The sequence below is a fragment of the Solea senegalensis genome, linkage group LG14 (genome assembly GCF_019176455.1).
Source record: "Solea senegalensis isolate Sse05_10M linkage group LG14, IFAPA_SoseM_1, whole genome shotgun sequence".
In the NCBI taxonomy this organism is placed as follows: domain Eukaryota; kingdom Metazoa; phylum Chordata; class Actinopteri; order Pleuronectiformes; family Soleidae; genus Solea; species Solea senegalensis.
Window position 1 is genome coordinate 25,048,457 of NC_058034.1, and position 20,202 is coordinate 25,068,658.

General features: G+C 41.2%; 1 protein-coding gene across 1 annotated transcript; it reads right to left on the reverse strand.

Annotated features, from left to right (window-relative positions):
• Positions 1–285: 285 nt before the first annotated feature.
• On the reverse strand, positions 286–19,933 carry LOC122780502 (sialoadhesin-like). The gene is made up of 11 exons (XM_044043491.1): positions 19,765–19,933; positions 14,161–14,517; positions 13,818–14,048; positions 10,620–10,976; positions 10,322–10,540; positions 3,637–3,894; positions 3,325–3,546; positions 3,133–3,223; positions 2,981–3,041; positions 1,348–1,508; positions 286–711 (listed from the first exon to the last, which is right to left on the reverse strand). The coding sequence occupies exons 1-11, from the start codon at positions 19,817–19,819 to the stop codon at positions 642–644; spliced, it is 2,082 nt and encodes a 693-aa protein (XP_043899426.1). The 5' UTR covers positions 19,820–19,933; the 3' UTR covers positions 286–641.
• Positions 19,934–20,202: the final 269 nt, after the last annotated feature.

Here is a 20,202-nt window from a genome sequence, read left to right on the forward strand (position 1 = left end):
GATAGCGCATCAGTGTCGTGTCAACATACTTTTTAATCTTTGGGTTTGAGGAAAGTAGCAAGTTTTTCAAGTCAAAAGGGTCAAGTCCAAGTGAAGTCACGTGTCAATGATGTTAAAGTCCAAGTTGAGTCGCAAGTCTTTTTAGATTTTGTCAAGTCGAGTCTAAAGTCATCAAATTCACTCTAGTCCAAGTCATGTGACTCGAGTCCACAACTCTGGTATCTATAGTCTTAAATTACACACACGTGTTCACATCAACATTTCTTTTTATTTGTTTTACACGATAGTTTATCACTAAAAAAACGGAGAAGGCAATTCAGAAAAGGTGTGTCTTGAGTTTGGCTGTCATGTCATCTTTACATACTGTACATGGTTTTTATCCAAATGTTATAACACGCTGATAACTACCACTGTGCATGATGCTGCTGGTTATACAATGTTTGATACATATTTAAGTTGTTCGGCTTAATGAGAAAGCGATAGTGCAGGGAATCCACAAAGTGATCAGGGAATCCACAAAGTGATCAGGGATCACACAGATCAGAGAACTTCATCCTGTAGGGACCATGAAGGTCTGCAACGCTGTAGCTTTGGAGTATTTACACCTGGACTTAAATGCTTCACAAGCACTGGTTTGTGTGTCAGTGAGCGGGTGTTTTGACCACATTGTACGACGCAGTTGGATCCTCCACAGTTTCCTGTCCCCTGGATCTGAGAAGAAATAAAATGATTCATAGATTTTGGAGACGTAGTGCTAAAGTGATAATGAACTAATAATGATCATGATGAACTCTCAGCCAGGCATGGTCACTTTCAGTGAAATGTGAAATGTGAAAAATTGAAATGCATTTTTAACTAATTTGTCTAAAGAATGATCATGACTGCTCAAGTCAATGATGTTTAAGAGTAAATTTACCACTTTATTTCACACCATCACAGTCATTTACAGTCAGTAAATGACACACACACACACACACACACTCCCCTGCACCAAAGTCAATGGAAAAAAATGACATTTTTAGCTCACAGGGACACAGGAGCTGCTGGTCTACCATTGCCTTGTTTAGCAGCTTATGTCACAGGTAAATCTGAATAAAGGATTTCAAACACTGAAGTCATAAAATAAGACATTAGAACTTAGTGATGGAGGCAGCAGTGGATCAACAACTCCTGTGTGTGTGATGCTAAAATCACTGATTGTCTCTATGGACTTTGGTGTGGGAGAGTGAGTGATTTACAAACATCAGTTAATAGCTGAGAGCACTGACCATGTGTCAGTACCTCATACAACCACACATCAACAGAAGTGAATACAATACTTAGATGGTTGTTATTGTTACTGCTCACCTGAACCTGACAGCAGAATACTCAACAATACTCCACTCCTCGTTCTCCCTTTGCTTCATCATGTTTCTGTGAGGACCGGACTGGATGTTGGAATAGATTCCATCTGTCTGCTTCTTCACGAACTGGAAGCTGCCACGGTGAGGCTCAACCAGTTCCTCCAACTGAGTGGACAGACACATACAATCACATTTCCATTTAAATTCTAATATACATGTGGAGCTTAATAAACCTTCAGTGCTACATCTCATTTCTTGTCATAGTAGAGACTCCATCTTTGGTGCTTTGGTCATTTCTCAGACTTCTTCATGGGGCAAAAGAAATTCCACAACTGGAGCACTGACTTTTTAATACGTGTCCAATCTTTTACAACATTAAAAAAATACCCTGAAAACCATGTTCTCTCCTCTCAGACTCTTTCCATCAAAAAAATAAAATAAGTGCATCTAGACTTCCAGTTTGGTTGATGGCGTCGTAAGACGTACTGTGGAGTCGAGAAAAATTACTTGTCATGCAACTCGAAAACTTCATATTTATTTATTTATGCAAGGGCCTGACGAGACGAGTGGGGGGAGAATCACCAACGACGACACCACCGTCATTGGTCTGATCCAGAACGATGTCATCATTTATTTCAAATATACTCATACCATCAACTGAGAGGGTTAACTTTGTGTCACTGTCACAGTCCTCCATTCTAGGGGCCCCCTCTTGCAAGATGGGTTAGTGCCAAGTGTAAGCACAGATTGAATGACCTGGGGGCGAGCTGTCATTATGAAGCCCTCGAGAAGAGAAGACCCCGCCCCTATTATGTTAGACTCATTCAATTGGACTCTTAAAAAAGCTGTGGCACCGTCATGGAGAGAGACAGTGATATCAGTCATTCCAAAAGAAGGGAAGAATAAAGACAATTGTGAATCATATTGTCCAGTCTCTGAATGTAGACTACCAGTTGTTTACATCTATTATCTCAAACAGAATTGAACAGCTCCTACCCGACCAAATGAATGAGGATCGGACAGGGTTCATAAAAGGACGACAAACTCAAGACAGCATCAGGCCAACTGTACATATAATAGAACAGATTGAGAAAAAAAACATCAAAGTGTGGTTCTGGCCAGTTTAGACACTGGGCTTCAATAGTCCATTTGTCTGCTGCATACAAGAACTTTACAGAGACCCAACTGTTGTTGGTAAGATTTAAAACGCTCCAAGTTGACAAAGACCAAGGAAGCCTTGCAGTGCCAAATCTAAGGGAATACTGTTCTGCCGCCCAGGTGAAATACTTTGTCTACTGGTGTTCTCCGGAGTATCAAGCTACGTGGAAGCACATTGAGGTGGGAAAGAACACACAGACCAAAAAGGACAAAGTTTAATCTTGGAGGTTGCATTTAAAAATTGGTACGAGATAGTTTAATAAAACATACAAACTAGAGGGAGACAGTAAACTTCTAATTTGGCCTTCTCAAACGTCTCAGTTTAGTCCTGGAGAAACTTGGTGGAGAGAAAAGGGGATTACAGCGATGCATACGCTCTCAAAGTTTCAAAACGTTTGAGAAACTCAAAAGAGAATTTGAATTTGATTTGACGAATGCATATGAACATACACCTGTAAGAGCAGCTGATCCTGCCATACCTGTTCACTGTGGTTTGCTCTATCTCCAGGCTCAGATGGCTGCTCAGAGGTCCTCTTTTTTCTAGCCAAGATAATTCATTAATTATTATAATATTTAATAATATAACAAAAAACATTTAAAGGTAACTGATGGATAATAATGCTCTCCATACCTCATCAGAAAGATGATGGTGAGAAGTACCATGACAAACAAAACAGCAGCGGTTGTTCCAGTCATTGCTGTTTTTAATACTTCAGTGGAAACTGATTTTTGAAAACAAAAATATAACATTAAACAGTAAATGATGACATTTGAAGCAAATATTAAACTTATAATTAAATTATAATTAAACTGAAATATTTACCTGTCACATTCAACCTGAACATGGCGCTCTGGCTCCCTCTGGTGTTCTTGACTTGACAGTAATAATGTCCTCCATGTTCAGGTCTGATGTCAGTAATGGTGAAGATGTGTCCTGTTGCTTTTACTGAGTCTTCATTGTCCTTGTACCAGGTGTAATTAGCTGCTGGGTTAGCATCAGTGCTGCAGGTCAGAGTCACTGACACAGAGGGAAACTTTGGAGCATCTGGTAAACACATATGTTTACACTATTATTAGCATGTATGATCTAGAACAGTCCGAAACTGAAATGTTTTTAACTGAGAAAGTGTCTTACACTGGACATGTAGATATTTAGATGTTGTTGTTGTTGTTCCGTAGACATTCTGACAGCTGCACTCGTAAAGTCCTCTGTCCTCAGAGCTGATGGGACTGAGGCGATAAATTCTCTCTGCTCCTTTAATCAATGTTTGATTCTTGTACCAGATACAAGTAGCTTCTGGGTTAGCATCAGAGCTGCAGGTCAGAGTCACTGAGCTGCCCTCCACTATCTGACCAGAGGGACTCACTGACACAGAGGGAAGCTTTGGAGCATCTAAAGGAGAAGTTACATTAACATGTACACACAAAATGAGAATAATGCATCATTTTTCTTTTGATTATGTCATGACGGGATTATGTGCTCATCACGTTTGTTTAATGTTTTTGATGATTGTTCGACGGTGGACTGAGATGCACTAAGTGACGAAAGTGAAACCACAATCAATCCATCGGTGACAGAAGAACTACAGTGTCGTCTATTTAGTCGAGGGAGTAATACTAAATAAGAACGATGTTAAAAAGTTCAAATCATGTCAATATTTACAACATCCTCTGTGTTCTCTGTGATCAGATCATTCTGAACAGTCATCTCTGCTAGCTAACAAACTAAAGACAGTGGTGTAGGAGTGACAGACGAGTGAACAGGTGATAGAGGAGGAGTTATGCTAACTATGGCTCCTGTGTGTTTCATTGAGACATACTTTATACAGAAGACCGTTTTAGTCAAACTCTACATTTGTGTTACTCACACTTTAATCATAATCTTGATTTTGGCTTCTCGGAATTAAAGGAACAATCTGTACTGTCAGAGTCAGAGTATGGTTCAGGAAGTCAAACGTATTCCTCGTTTCCTGGGTTTGACTCTGTTCAGGGATGCTAGATGGATGACGATGCTGATTTTTATGTTTGTCCTGCGGTAGGTACCGTAGAAGGTAACGCAAGGCTTCATGGGAAGCACGGTTTGTTATGCTAATGCTGGTTATGAGGTAAAGCATCGGTTAACTTAGTAAGTAAGTAACTAAGTAATTAAGATAACGTATAAGAAGTTTTCCAGGATATAACAAGACAACGATGGGATGATTCTACGAGGCGAGTTGATGTATTGATGTGAGTTTCCGTTTCCAGCTGGTCCTCACAAGCATGCAGCGCTCGTCCATTTTGTTCCCCAGAGATCTCACATATTGCAGGTACGTCTGGTTTGTACCTCCTCGCTTTGGCTCTCACTTTGGCTCCGGCTCTGCAGACCCGACGCTTCCGCTTCAGTTCCTTCGGAAGTTCGGGCCGTGTTGTGATCAGGAGTGCCGGCTCCCTCAGCGCGATCAGTTGGTCACGTGTGTGAACAATGTCCCCGCTGCGCTGTGCGTCCGTCTCGCCACCAAACAGTAAAAAAAAGTAACAGAAGAGACACAGAAACCGCACAAAAGTAGCGGAGTACATGGCGCAACTGTTCCAGAAAGTGTCACTCCAGATGCGAAAATAATAAGTTAGAAAAAAGTACTTAAATTAAAAGAAAATGCTAATACACTAAGGGAGCTGCTGTGTCAAGCTGCCGCTGGCACGGCGTCTAGGACATTGACAACATAGTAGTAGAACAAAGTAGTGCCAACTTTCCTGTCAGTAATGGAGCTGAAAACAAATAGTTCAGGTCTTGTCTCAACATTATTCACCAAAACCATTGTTAATTGCTGAAAGATTCAGATTTCACAAGCGTGACCAAGAAGAAGGGGAATCAGCTACCGTGTTTGTTGCAGCATTAAGAAAGCTGGAGGAACATTGTGAATTCGGAGCATCAGTGTTTCTATAGAAATGGCATCACAGGACTTTGCTACATGCAACTAGCAAAGTGCACACAGTAGTTGTGGAGAAACAAAGTGGACAGGGCCCGTGTTATCGCTGTGGCAGAATGGGACATCTGGTCACGACATGTAGATGTAAGGATATGGACTGCCACAATTGCGGCAAAAAGGGCCACATTGAGGTTGCTTGTCAAAGCAAAAAGAACGCTGAAAATAAACTATAAGACTATAGGAAGGTAAAGAAAAAAAGGCCCATTGAGACAACGGACAATGAGACAACAAGAGGAACTGTCTAGTGAGTCCACTGAAGACAAACTGGAAATGAGTGTTCATACATTGAAAATTAATAAGGTCAATGCAAATGATGAGGGTTATTGGGCAAAATCCCTGTTAGAGGGACACCCAGTACATATGCAAATTGACACTGGATCTAAAGCATCCATTCTCTCAGAAAAAGAGTACACCACTTACGACCAAGTGAGGAAGCTTCCTATCTATATTGTGAAAGGTAATTATCCTGCCATCCTAGGCAGAGTCTGGTTAGAGAAACTGAGACTGGATTGGGAAAGTGTGAAAATGCTGTCACCCACTGCCACTGAATTAGCTACCATTTTGAGGAAACATGACAAAGTTTTGAGCTAGGCAGTATAAAAGATATCACAGTTAAGCTTAGTATTAAGCCCAATGCATCCCCAAAGTTCTTGAAAGCAAAACCAGTTCCATACGCAATATGTGCAAAAGTCAACAGGGAACTTGATGCGCTGGTCAACAGCAGTGTTCTGGAGCCTCTAGCTATCAGTGAGTGGGCTATTGTTCCCTTGCCAATGAAGAATGGAGAAATTCGGATCTGTGGAGATTTTTAAAGTAACTCTGAATCCGGTATTGGCAGCTGAACAATATCCTCTTTCCCATATTGATGATCTGTTTGCAGGGCTCAGCAAGGGGCTAAAGTTTAGCAAAATAGATCTCAGTCAGGCATACTTACAGATGCATGTCCGGGAAGAGTCGCAAGAGTTGCTGACAATAACTACACAAAAAGGGCTGTTCCAATACTGTCGGCTCCCATTCGGAATCACATTGGCCCTCACTTTCAGCGCCATGGATCAGATTCTCTGTGGTCTTCCGGGCATACAGTGTTACCTGGATGACATTCTTTGCATGGGAGATAGCAATGAGACACATTTGTGCAATTTGGATGAAGTTCTTGAGAGGCTGCAAAACTACGGTCTACGGGTACGGAAAGACAAATGCAAGTTTTTCCAGCCATCTGGGGCATGTGATCGACGCAAGCTGTTTGCACACCGCCCCATCCAAGAGCCGCACCATTGTGGATGCTCCACCACCACAGAATGTAAGCCAGTTGTGTACTTAACTATTATGGGCGGTTTATACCAAAGTTAGCATCCATGTTGAAACCGTTACACAGCCTTCTTTGTAAAGGGAAAGTATGGAGTTGGAGCGAAGCCTGTCAGGAGGATTTTCAGAAAGCTAAGAACACCCTGGTGGCATCAGGGGTGCTGACCCATTTTGACCCCTCTCTTCCTATCAAGTTAGCCTGCGATGCATCTCCCTACAGAGTTGGGGCAATCACTGAACAAGGCAGAGTCTGATTATTCGCAGACAGAAAGAGAAGTGTTGAGTATTATTTATGGAGTTCTTCGTTTTCACCAGTACTTGTAATGAAGACGATTCACACTTTTTACTGATCACTGACCCCTAACTACAATCCTGGGTCCACACGCTGGTATACCATCACTGGCAGCGAGTCGCATGCAAAGATGGGCTCTGCTGCTATTAGGTCACTCATACGACATCAAATACCGCAAGGCAGATCACCATTGCAATGCAGATGGTTTGTCCAGGTTACCCCTACCATTTACCAAACCAGAGCCGTGTAATGCAGACATTTGCTATTTCAGTCAGATATATCACCTATATCTGCTGCACAAGTGAAGAAGGCGACGCGTACCGATTCCGATCATACATCCCGTCACTTGATTGATATACAGGGCAGCCAGTCAGATGACATCTGCCTTTTTCTGACACTTAGGTCACTGCGCATGCGCAAACAACGGCGCTAAGTGCAGCAGCAAAACTAACAAGATAACTAGCGAGTTACCTCCAATTTTTAGCCCTCGGTTTTTTTCTCTTAAACTTAATTAAGGGTATAAAATGAGTGGGGGAGCTGGACCAAGTAAAAAGCCAAAAACGTATCACTTGTATACGGAATGGGAGGAGGACTTTTTTTTTTATGATGACATTTTCCGTGCGTTTGATGATCATTTGAAAGTGTGCTTGAGGCTGGCTGTCAGCAGCTACTGTCCGGAATGTGCATCCCTGGCTGATTCCATTCAGTGCAAGTCATCAGAGTAAAGTCAGGTAATGACAAAAAATTTACATAGTTAATTGTGTTGGGTTGTGCAATATGGGCTCATGTGGTTATGAGCCCATCAACATACATCAACATAAATTGTACATATCAATATATTTATAAATAAATATGTTTTGCATTTTTGTAGTAGGTAGATTATTTTGACTTGGTTATTTTATAAGTAGCTCGCATGCTGAAAAAGTGTGAGCACCCCTGCTGTAGACGCCCACAGCAAATGGCCCGAAGTAGCCATCATGAAGTCCACCACCACTGCCAAAACTATTAAAAAAATAGGGGAAATGTTCAGTCGTTTTGGTATCCCCCTACATTTGGTATCTGACAATGGACCCGAGCTGGTGTCACAAGAGATGGCCACGTTTCTGCAAGCAAACGGGCAACAACACATAAAATCAGCACCATTCCACCTGGCTGCTAATGGTTTGTCCAAACCCCGATAACATGTGTTAAAGGCCTCGAAAGGCCAAGAAATGTTTCATCAACGTTTGCACAGATCCTGTTGAACTATCACAACATACCCCATGGCACTACAAAGGTATCTCCTGTAATTCTGATGTTCAAAAGAGACCTACGAACCAACTTTGACCTGCTGAAACCAGCAGCAGTGAAGGACACTGTTCAACATCAGCAGGAAAAGCAGGTCCAGCGAAGAAATCAACGAGCAATACTAGACTAGCAATACTAGTCTCCTATACTGTCCAGACAACTCAAGGCCTCACCTGGAGGAGGCAGCAACATCAGAGCTGCCTTTGGAGTGCACTGAGGAGCCCCTGGGGGACTACATCAGTGACTCAATATCACCACCTACTCCTAAGGTGCCAGTCCTTGACCCTCCGCCAGAGATGGTGGAGCCTGTGCCTCCGTCCCTGGCAGTTGTACCTTCACCTTCCACAGACAGTAAGACTGCTCTTTCCAGCGAGAGGCGGTACCCGGTAAGAGTGCGTCAACCTCCCAGACGGATGGACTTTTTGATTGAAGATTGGAGCAGAATAATCCCCATGAGTGTCGTCGCGGGACGAGGTAGTCTACCCTCATGTTTGTTGTGAATGTAAAAAAGGTATGAATGGAAAAAAATGTAAAAAAAAAAATCTGTGTGTGAATGGTGGGGTAGTAATCCTTATGTTAAATTGTGAAATGTTCTTTTCAGGCAGCTAATCTATGCACACAAACTAGCTGCATTGACTATACATAACATATTGTGGCCGGTGAAAGTTTATTTAAGATTTGTGGGTACATTTGTTTCAAGGGGGGAGGAAATGTTATGTTTGTACTGCGGAGCGTACCGCAGAACAGGGGCGGCTAGCCCATAGTGGGCGACAGTGCACCGCCCTCCTCAAGCCACACAATAAAAAGAGAGAAAAAACTGTTTATTTTGCCGGTCTAAGTCTTAATAATATTGTCCAATCAGCAGCCTGAATATCGCTGTGACTGATGCATCACTGAGACCTCCCACGGCCCAGAATGCGGGCCTCCGTTCGCTTCTCTGTAAGTTGTGCTAACTTGACCAGCGCTTAATTGCCGATTTCATCATGGGAAAAAATGTACAAAAAAAAGCTGTTTCATAGAAGAAAAGCTTCAGTTTATATAACTCAGACCTGAGCAGCCGAACGTTGCCATAAAACAGCAAACGAAAGACAGGAGCTGGTATGAGAAGAAGGACTGGCTAACTGGTTGCACTCAGACCAGTGCCATGTTTAGTTTTCCCTGCCTCGTCTTTCAGATACTGACACTGAACAAGCCTGTGTCTGAACAATAATAACAACAATAATAATAATAATAATAATAATAAACACTAACAGACAAGGATACATATGGAAAATGCTATGCTAACAAAGGAGTGATAGAGAAGGCAAAATTCAAATGCCTGAAAATACAGACAAAAACTTTTTGTTGTGTATTTTTAGTTTAATTTAAGTGAATCTTTTAAAATGACGGTATCAGGCATGACAATGGTGCTTTGGTGTGTTTTAGTGGTGATATGCGGTAACTGCATATCACCACTGGACTATGTTACCACAGTCCATCTGAAAAACTGACTTGCCGATTGCGCCCCCTCAAAATAACACGTCACCAGCCGCCACTGCCGTAGAAGGTAACGCAAGGCTTCATGGGAAGCGAGGTTTGTTATGCTAACCGGTTAACTTCAGCTCCGTCTCCCGTGTCATCTTTATTCAGTAAGATAACATATAAGAAGTTTTCCAGGATCTAACACTGATGAGGAGGGCTAACTGCTAACCGTGACTGCAGCTAACAGAGTTAGCAGAGACACTGATGTGAAGGGTTGTGAGCTGTTGTACAGAAATCAGAGCAAAGCTGCATGAACACGTGGTTTATACCTGTCACTCAGACTCCATACAAACATACACCATGTTATAATAAGGCATAGATATTATTGGTTGAGCTTTTTGTTCAGTAGATAAAACAGAATTTTGCTCACATCCTCGCTGGCAGCCGTGTTGTCAGTGACAACCTGAACTATCACTTTAACTGTTGTATTAAAATCTGAGTAAACTCACAGACTGGAGGAGAACGGATACTCCCATGTTCACAGTGATAGCTGTCTGTTGGAGAGAAGACTTGAACGTGAAGATATTTTGTTTTTCTTCCAACTTCCTGTCCATTGTTGTACCAGACGTAGGAAAGATAATCAGGCAGCTGACAACTGCTGTGACATGTCAGCTCTTTCCAGGGAGAATGGTGAGCAAGTGATCTCACATTAATCTGGAGCTGTGGGTCTGTCAACGACAAACAGGAACATAAGATGAACATACAAATCAACATTTTAACTGATTTATTAACTTCTTTTTTTGTTACCTCTGACAGACAGAGTGACTCCAGGTGAACCAGTAAAACTCCCTCTAGGCTGGTTTGTTATGATCCTGACCTTGTACAGAGCTGCGTCGCTCTCTCTCAGGTCTTTGATTGTCAGAGTGCATCTGTTGTTGTCACACAGATACTCCACACGACCTGAATAATCCGGCTCTGATTTCAGATCAGCATGAATCCCATTGCTTTCTTTGATGAACCAGAATGTTTCCTGAACTGTGGTGTCCTGGTAATCCACTCTGCGTGGGTATGTGTAGGTGCAGCTTATGTCCACTGTTGATCCTCTGAAGCCACAGATCTCAGTAGAAGTGTATTTAACATCATAACCTTTCTGACTCCATATCACTGTAACACAGAGAACATATAAAAGAAAACATGTGATTTATTATTTGTGAAAGCCTCTAAATGCTGGTGACAACGTGCCTCTCGCCCAGTGTCAACAACACAACGACAGCAACAGTGTTTTATTTGCTCAGCAACATAGACCATTTTCATTTGTACATAAAAACATTGTTATAGCATTTCAGTTTTACATTATTTTCACATCTTCATGTTTCTAGTTGTTCATTTGCATGATTTATTTAAGAATTTAAGTATAATATGTATGTGTATGTATATATATATATTATATTGGTCAACTTGGGGCCCTAAATCGCAGCATAACAAACACAGAACACACAGAACATACAATATATGTATATATACATATATATATGTATATATATATGTATATGTATATATATACATATACATATATACATACATAAATATCAAATGAAATGAAAACATTCTTTGGATGTATAGTAGTTCTGTCTAAATACTCTGCTAAGGTTTTGACAAAAACACAGCCAGAACCAGCAAGTGAGAGTCTAATCTTCTTAAGTTTGACATAGATATACACAGATATTGTGTGAATGGGGGAAGAAGATGTTTCCACTTAAACAAAAGAGTTGTAAAGGCCAGTATGCGGCGCTTTGTCATAGGGAGGTCAGGTGTTGTAAGTGTGTGCAAAGACAGTGCAAGCGTCAGGACTGAGATCCATATCAAGCACTATTGCGAATGTGTCAAAAATTTATAAGGGCTAGGGTTTATAAGGGCTAGACAGCTATACAGTAATCTTCGCCAGGTATACAATGTAATGTATCTTCCAGGTAATAATCAGGTCCCTGAGGTTATTATGGCATTGGACGCTCACAAAGCATTCGACAGAATTGAGCATAAATATTTGCCTTCGGCACTCAAGAATTTTGGATTTGGACCTTTGTTTTATTCTTGGGTAAATTTGTTGCACACCTGCCCACAGGCTGCAGTCAGGACTAACAATAATATGTGGAAATATGATTCACATGTTGTTTGTTGTGTGGTGTCAGATTACACCTCTCACAGGCCCGATGCAGAGTTCTCGTTCTGTGCTTAGGGAGGTGTCTGCAGGTTTTCACAGAAGCTTCCATAGCCTGCAAAGTTTGTACAGTATACCACCATGACACACACTCACCACTGCATACTGAATCACAGGGTCAGTCCCTGCCCTGTCACTGCAAGCACCTCATGCTTATACGTCCATTAGTATATTCATGTGGTTCTTTTACTGTCCATATTGTTCATGTGGATTTGTTTTCTTATCATACTGTATGTGTGATACTCACAAAATAAGCTATAATAATTTTGTTGAGATATCATTTATTTAGTTCATGTGAAAGTCACTATTTAATTTATTGTGTTGTTTTTGTATCAGCCCATATGTTAAATAGAAACATAATAACATGCTGTTGCACCGAACAGACAGTAGATGGCAGCACTGACCAGTAGAGTGACTGGAAGTCTCATAGTGCGTCGTGGAGATGGAGCTCATAATCCAGCTGAATGGAGAACGAGCAACATGCACTCTGCGTCGCTGATTTGTGTTTAACTTTCAGGTCAGTTATATGTGACTTAAGATGTTTGACAAGTTCTTAGGAATCCCCGGTGAGGTATAATTTGTGTGACAAGTGTTTTAAGTTTTAAATATGTAAATGTCGTGGTACGTGACCGGCGCGATTGGGAAAATGGCGTCCGCCGCCGTAGTCACTTTACTTGTGTTTGTTTCTGCCGGCTCCTGGGCATTTGTGCATTATTTTTGTATATATGAAAATTAGTTGTGTGCAATATGTTCGGATCTGTGAAAGATAAAGGTAATGTGCAGATTAGCCTTCGGTAAGGATGCACATTCCTAGTTTAAGTTCAGGTAGTATATATCTTTCTGCTGAAAGATGGTGATGGTGTTGGTGATGCTAAGACTGTGTTCTGCGCACAACTGGAGAAGCAGTCGACCGTTGTCATTGCAGTTACCCACCCCATGTCGTCCAATTACCCCCGGCCACACATCGGAGTCTCTGCCCACTCTAGCATTGAAGTCTCCGATGACAAGGACCTTGTCTACCATGTTGACTTTACTAAGGATTATCTCCGAGTTATCTCCCTTCCTCAGCCTGAACATTTGCCCCCAATGTTTGCTGGTCTCTAATACCATTCTTTTGTTTAGACCTTGCTCTTTGGAACTGCTTGTTCAGGAGCTGAACCTCATCCCTCAGACAAAGGATCTCGCTCCCTCTGGTTAGGCTGCTTGACTGGAGGTTCTTTGATGCCTCCACTCTGTTCTATGCCAAAAAGCAATCTTGCCATATTGTAAACTATGGTTGTTAAACTCTCAATCTTGCTCTCTACTGTTCCTGTAAGCATGGTTTCCAAGACTCAGTCCAGGTATTAATCTAGTTGGCTTTTTCTCTTGCAGTTTGTTTGCATTGGGCAGTCACAGCCAGGTCAGTCGTGTGGTTCTGGAGTACACCAGGTCAGTCGTGTGGTTCTGGAGTACACCAAGTGGTGCTGAGAGGTCTCCAGGGCTGTGGGGAGCTTCCTCCACTGTCTCACAAACACACTTGCTCCTCAATTGGTATTTTAGTGTTCTTACAAAGAGCCGTCTCATTGTGGCCGATCTCACAGAAACTCCCATGATTTCACTTCAGAATGTAAACACACATGCAGGTGGACTGACTCATGCAGGACACATTAAACAAACACTCATATTATTTCACACTTCACATAACATAGTAAAACAAGTGAGGTGACCATCGTTTAAGACTTTTAAAGACAAATGCTGCAGTAAGTGCTCTTACTGTATGTTAGTGAAATTTAAAAAATAAAACTCACACACTGATGGAGAGTGAAAACTCTCATGTCCTTTCACGGCACAGGAAATACTGTCTGAAGAGTAAAAACGAGCTGAATAAGTCGCTCCTTCCGTCGCCTTCGATTGACCTTCATACCAGATGAATGACGAATGATCAGGGAGACAACTGCTCTGACATGTGAGCTTTGCATGAATATAGAAGTAATATAAATCATTATGTGTCATTAATGTGTCCACCTGCACCTGTAAATCTGTATGTGTGAAGAAAGAACACAAGTCTTAGTCTAACATACACACAAACACAGAGATTCACTCATAGAAGAAAATGAACATGTGGAGTTAAATGAATGATAAACATGTTACCTGTGACAGACAGAGTGACTCCAGGTGAACCAGTAAAACTCCCTCTAGGCTGGTTTGTTATGAACCTGAACTTGTACAGAGCTGCGTCGCTCTCTCTCAGGTCTTTGATTGTCAGAGTGCATCTGTTGTTGTCACACACATACTCCACACGACCTGAATAATCTGGATCTGATTTCAGATCAGCATGAATCCCATCACTTTCTCTGATGAACCAGAATGATTCCTGAACTGTGGTGTCACGGTCACCCACTCTGCGTGGGTATGTGTAGGTGCAGCTTATGTCCACTGTTGATCCTATGAAGCCACAGATCTCAGTAGAAGTGTATTTAACGTCATAACCTTTCTGACCTTGTATCACTGTAACACAGAGATCACATGATCAGTTTCCAGCAGTAAATATAACATGAACCTTTAAAACACAAGCGAACAAGCAGTCGCTACCTTCATGCACACATTTAAACAGAATTGACGATTAATCTGTGAGACATGTTATATGAATTTGAATTAGTAATTTAATCACAAAGTCAAACTTTGGAACAATTCTTTGTTAGTGCACAAATAAAAAAGTCTGGAAACCCATCTGTAGGTCCCAACCCAGTCTTTAAGAACCCCTGATCTTGTTGGTTGTGTATTTAATGTTTTTTTTTTGTTTGTTTTTGTTTTTTTATAAATCTTTTCATTGGAGGATCAAGGAGGTTACATTTACAGGAGGAATAACAGTTCTCCATTTTCATTTTCAAACAAATAGAACATTATACAACCCCCACCCCAAAATAATAAAAATAAATAAATAAATACATTTTGTTACACAGTTCATGGAAAACAAGCACATAACTGCATGCCCACATTTCTACAACAGTTCGTTGACAGGGCTGTAAACTCACACTTTCACAGGCTACAGTTCCCCCATTAAGGTCCCCCACTAATTTTTAAGTTAAGTTAGTTTTTATTAATCCCCTTAGGGAAAGTATTCCTCTGCATTTTGACCCATCCTAGAATTAGGAGCAGTGGGCTGCCACACTGAGTTGCGCCCGGGGAGCATTGGGGGTTGGGTACCTTGCTCAGGGGTACCCCAGCCCTTTTTGGCCGGGTGGGGATTTGAACCGGCGACCCTCCGGTTACAAGTCAAGTTCCCTTTCCCCTTGGCCATGGGCTGCCCAAAATACACATACACAGAAAAAAAATAAGTAAAAGAGGAAACAGGGAGACGAGGAAGTAGAATATAAAATAAAATGGTGTCTCACACTTCAGGCAATACTTGTCATGTCTCACACTTCAAGCAATACTTGTCATGTCTCACACTTCAAGCAATACTTGTCATGTCTCACACTTCAGGCAATACTTGTCATGTCACAAAGGGTTGCCATTTTAAGTAAAATTTCTGGACTGACCCTTTCAACATGAATTTAACTTTTTCTAGTTTAATAAAAAATAAAATATCCCGTAACCATGCAGCCACCGCTGGTGGAGTAGCAGATGACCAAGCCAGCAAGATTCTACGACGGGCAAGAAGTGAAGTAAAAACAATAAAGTCTGACTGATTTCGGGTTAGATTTAAACTCTCCTTTGAAATACCAAATATTGCAATCAACGGACAGGGCTTAATTTAAATGTTTGTGATTTCGGATAAAGTTTGGAAAACAGATGTCCAATATTGATTTAGACAGGGACACGACCAAAACGAGTGTTTTAAATCAGTTGGAGAGAAGGAGCACCTATTACAACTCCCGTCCATTCCTTATTTAATGTTTAATGATCATTCGATCATGTACCCCGCCTATCGCCCCATGTCAGCACCCTATGTGGAGGAGAAAGTGGTAGAAAATTGATGGATAATTTGATCAGAGGACAAATAAATCTCAGTGATGAATGATGACTATTACAATACCAGCATTTTCATTGTTTTCCCACATTTTCTTTTTCTTCCATACTTGTATATCTTGTATACTATATCTTGTATATTAATCTGTACATTAAAATGGTTTGTATTTATATAGCACTACTCAAAGCTGCTGTAAACTACGATGTTGCCATTCACCCATTCACTCACACTTTCATAAAGCATCTATGTCACTCATCTTTCACACCCACTCACACACTGCCGTCAGGAGCAACGTGGGGTTAAGTGTCCTGCCCAAGGACACAACAGCATGTAGACTAGTGGAGCCGGGAATCGAACCCGCAACTCCTTCAAGTTGAAAGACGACTCGCTCTAATCACCCCGATGCACCGTCTTTTGAAATGAAGCCAATGAGGAAGAACATCTGTAAACATTTTCTGGAAGAGTTTATTTTCAGGTCTCACTTTCTATATTATATCATTTAAGGTGTGTGTGCGCACTGTGTTGTTCCAGGAACTATAGCAGCAGTAACTCAATGGTTCCTTCAGTCCATCATAAAGGTGGATTACCACTGTGGTGAATGCGTACTGCCACAACATGATGTTCCACCCCAGTCCACCAGGTGGTAATGTAGCAAACTATACAACAGCAATGTTCTTTACCACAGAATCAAGTTTTAGAAATGTAATCATTTATAGGTTTTGAGTAAAACTATTCCTTCTGTAGTTGTCAGGGAGGTGATGAAAACACACACACACACACACACACATTGTTGGGGTGCTGCAGCTACTCCACACACACACACAAGAGAGAGAGAGAGAGAGACTTTGCTCCTGCAAACAGAGGAGATTCATCTTGCAGGTTGCAGGATCCAGATCCAGTTTCGAGGCTATTACTAGCATACATATCATCACCATTATTATTATGCTATTGTATTGCTGGCTGGTTCAACCCCTCGACTCTGCGTTGTGTTAAATGATGGCCAGGAGGCTTGTGTTGCAGTTCATAACACTGTTTATTCTGGACAGGAACAGAATATGTACTGGTCACATAAACGGCTCAGCAAGGTAACGTTAGCACAGAGGCTAACTAGTTAACTGAGAAACTGTGTTTACACCATTAAATTAACATTCCAACACTTACGAATGCCACGACTCACTTATAGCTTGCACATTTACATCTTCAATAACCACAGTATGTTTTATAATCATACAAGAGGGAATATTGACATACGTACACAATAATAATTGTCCGCACTGCTGCACTTGCAACTCACCTTGAACGCACCTCTCATTAACTAGCAGCGTTTCTAACGTGCACTGAGCATTCATCAAAGAGGGCGCTGTTGAGCCACTAAACTCCCAAAAATACATTTCCAATACACAGCAAGTGGAATCTCATATATAATTGGTTACACTATAATTATTATAATTTTTATCAACAGTCTCTGCTGCTGCTTATATAAATGACATCATAGTTCTCTAACTGTCCTGTATAAACTTGATACAGTTGTTGTGTATCTGCTGCTGGTCTCTCTCTCTCTTCTGTCTCTACCTCATCTCCCTCTTGTCCTTTCTCTCCCCCCTTTCTGTCCCCCACCTCTCCTCTATCCATTTTTCCTTTCACCCCAACCAGTCGAGGCAGATGACGGCACATCTCTGAGCCTGGTTCTGTCAGAGATTTCTTCTTCTGTTAAGAGGGAGTTTTTTCTCTCCACTGATGCCTAGTGTTTGCTCATTGTGTGAACTGTTGTGTTTCTCTGCTCTCCTTGATGTTGTCTATGTACAGTGCCTTGAGATAATGTATGTTATGATTTGGCGCTATACAAATAAAATGGAGCTGCTGTAAATAAACAAGTTCAAGAAACAAAGTGAAGACAAAACACATGAACTGATCTGCTGAAGTATAACCTGTTACGTTCAGAGCTGCAAAAATTTAACTTTTTGCAGCATCAAGTTCTGTTCAATACTACAATTATTGCTGCAGCCAATCAGAAACGTAGCAACTCAAGCTCCACCCTCAGAAACATCTGAAAGTACCAAGCCTTATGTGGGTCAGTATCATAGGAGGATTTAGGGCAGCGAGTTAGGGGGCTGGACATTAAAGGGGACATATTATGCAAAATCAGTTACTGAACTGCTATGATGCTTCATCCTTATGGTATTTTGACCAAAGCATGTCACAGACATGTTCATTAGGACACCAGGGAACTATTTTAACTTGGAGAAATAATATAATATATAATATGTCCACTTTAAATTAAAAAAATATATAAAAAATTACTTTATTGAAGTTTTAAAACATTTTAATTTTCATACAAAACTGAAGGCATTTTTAGCCTTTTTTTGACTGAGAAGTCAAAGTTAGTTTTATGTCATTGTTGAGACTTTGAAATATAAACAAATGAAGCAAATATGTGTAAATAAGCATGTTACATGCCAAAGAAAGCCAGAGGGCTGGAGGTGTGTGTTTCATTTCTGCCTCCCCCCTTCTTTCTGTTTTCTTCCAGGTGCTAACAACCTGACTGGGAACCACCTGGGAAGCTGGGATCACATAATGAGCTGGCCAATCAGTGATGGACTGGTCCAGGTCTTAAGGGCCGGCTGACAGGATCTCGGCCTCTCCCCGCCATCTTGCCCTCACAATTGCTCTGTCTGTGAGCTTTGGAGTTTTTTGAGTTCTTCTTGTAATTCTGTGGTGGTAAAATTTGGGTACATTTTGCATCACGTAGGTCACAATTTCTGTTAAACACACTAGGTTTATTGGTTGGTGCCACACATGTATTTTTTGTAGATAATTAAGTTCGGCCTTTGTTTTTGATTTTGTGTGTTGTATGTTACGAGTAGTCAGGCCTTGTTTTGTTCTTTTAATTTCAATTATTTGGCACCACCACTTCTGCACATTTCTCCCACCATTTTCTGTTTCACAAACCTTTGTTGAACATTTGTTTGATAACTTGTTAAAAATAAAGCTTCAATTTAATTCCACTCCACGTTAACCTGCATATCTTTAGGTTGTTGTGTTGCTTCCCTGATAATTGACACATCTCGTTGCTCTGATGATGAAAGACAGAGACATAAGCTCAACTGGTTCTTGCGATTGCACTGTGTAATCTGTAGTGTGTGTGTGTGTGATCGTATTTTACTGGTGTCTTGTGTGTTTGGTGTAACCGTTCTGCCAGGTCACTCTTGGAAAAGAGGTTTGAAATCTGACCAGCATATGTTACAATCTGCTGTCTCTGACCTCTCAGTAAACTCCACCCCTCACCGCCTCCCCAGTTTCAACCTCTCCACCCACCATGGTCTCTTCATGTAAAAAAAATAAAATGGCCGACCTTGTACGTACTGAAGACTATTAGTGTCAGACGTCAGAAAATGAACCTTAAATAAAGTTTCACACATTGACGACTATTTTTACACGGAGACAACAAATGTGAACCTGAATGTCCAGAATAAAGTCAACTGGTCCTGACTGTCATGTGACTTTTAACATTCATATAAATGCACTGAGAGATTGAAACAAACATTTGCAGCTCTTCATCTGCACATGATGTTTGGTCGAGGCGTCTAATGAGGTTCGGTGTCTTTATACTGTATCAAGATCAAAGTGTCCACAGAAACCACATTTCAGCTTTGAAATGAGAGGCTATGTCAACACAGCAGTGATCTGACAATTATAAATGATATAAAATGTCATCATCATCAACATAGTGTAGGTGAATCTGAAAAGACAAGAGAGACAACGTAAAAGTCGATGTACAGTACCTGGCACAGTGAGAAGGAAGAGAACAAATCCTCTGGCTGCTGTCGTTACACTCATCGTCGCTGCTGCTCTCGTCTGTGCGTGAACTCAACACATGGAACACAAATCTACAGACAAGTCACTGATACAAGATGTGAGTCAGTCACATCACAAACAATTGTTCATACAGTAGAGAAGAGAGTGAGTCTGTGAGCAGAAGATAGAAGTCAAGCTGTAAAACACACCCAACTTCCTTTCTCTTTACTTCCTTTCCTGGCTCATGTATGTTGAGCCTGATGACAGAAGGTTCAACTCAAAAGAGAGATGTGTAACTTGTAGTTTGTGAACATTTGTACATAAGAAACTACGACAAACTACTTCTGAGGCCTTTTAGGACCACACCAGCTCTACATCCCAGGGACCAAAGACATGTGAAGACACACGAGAGACATTTTTATTCT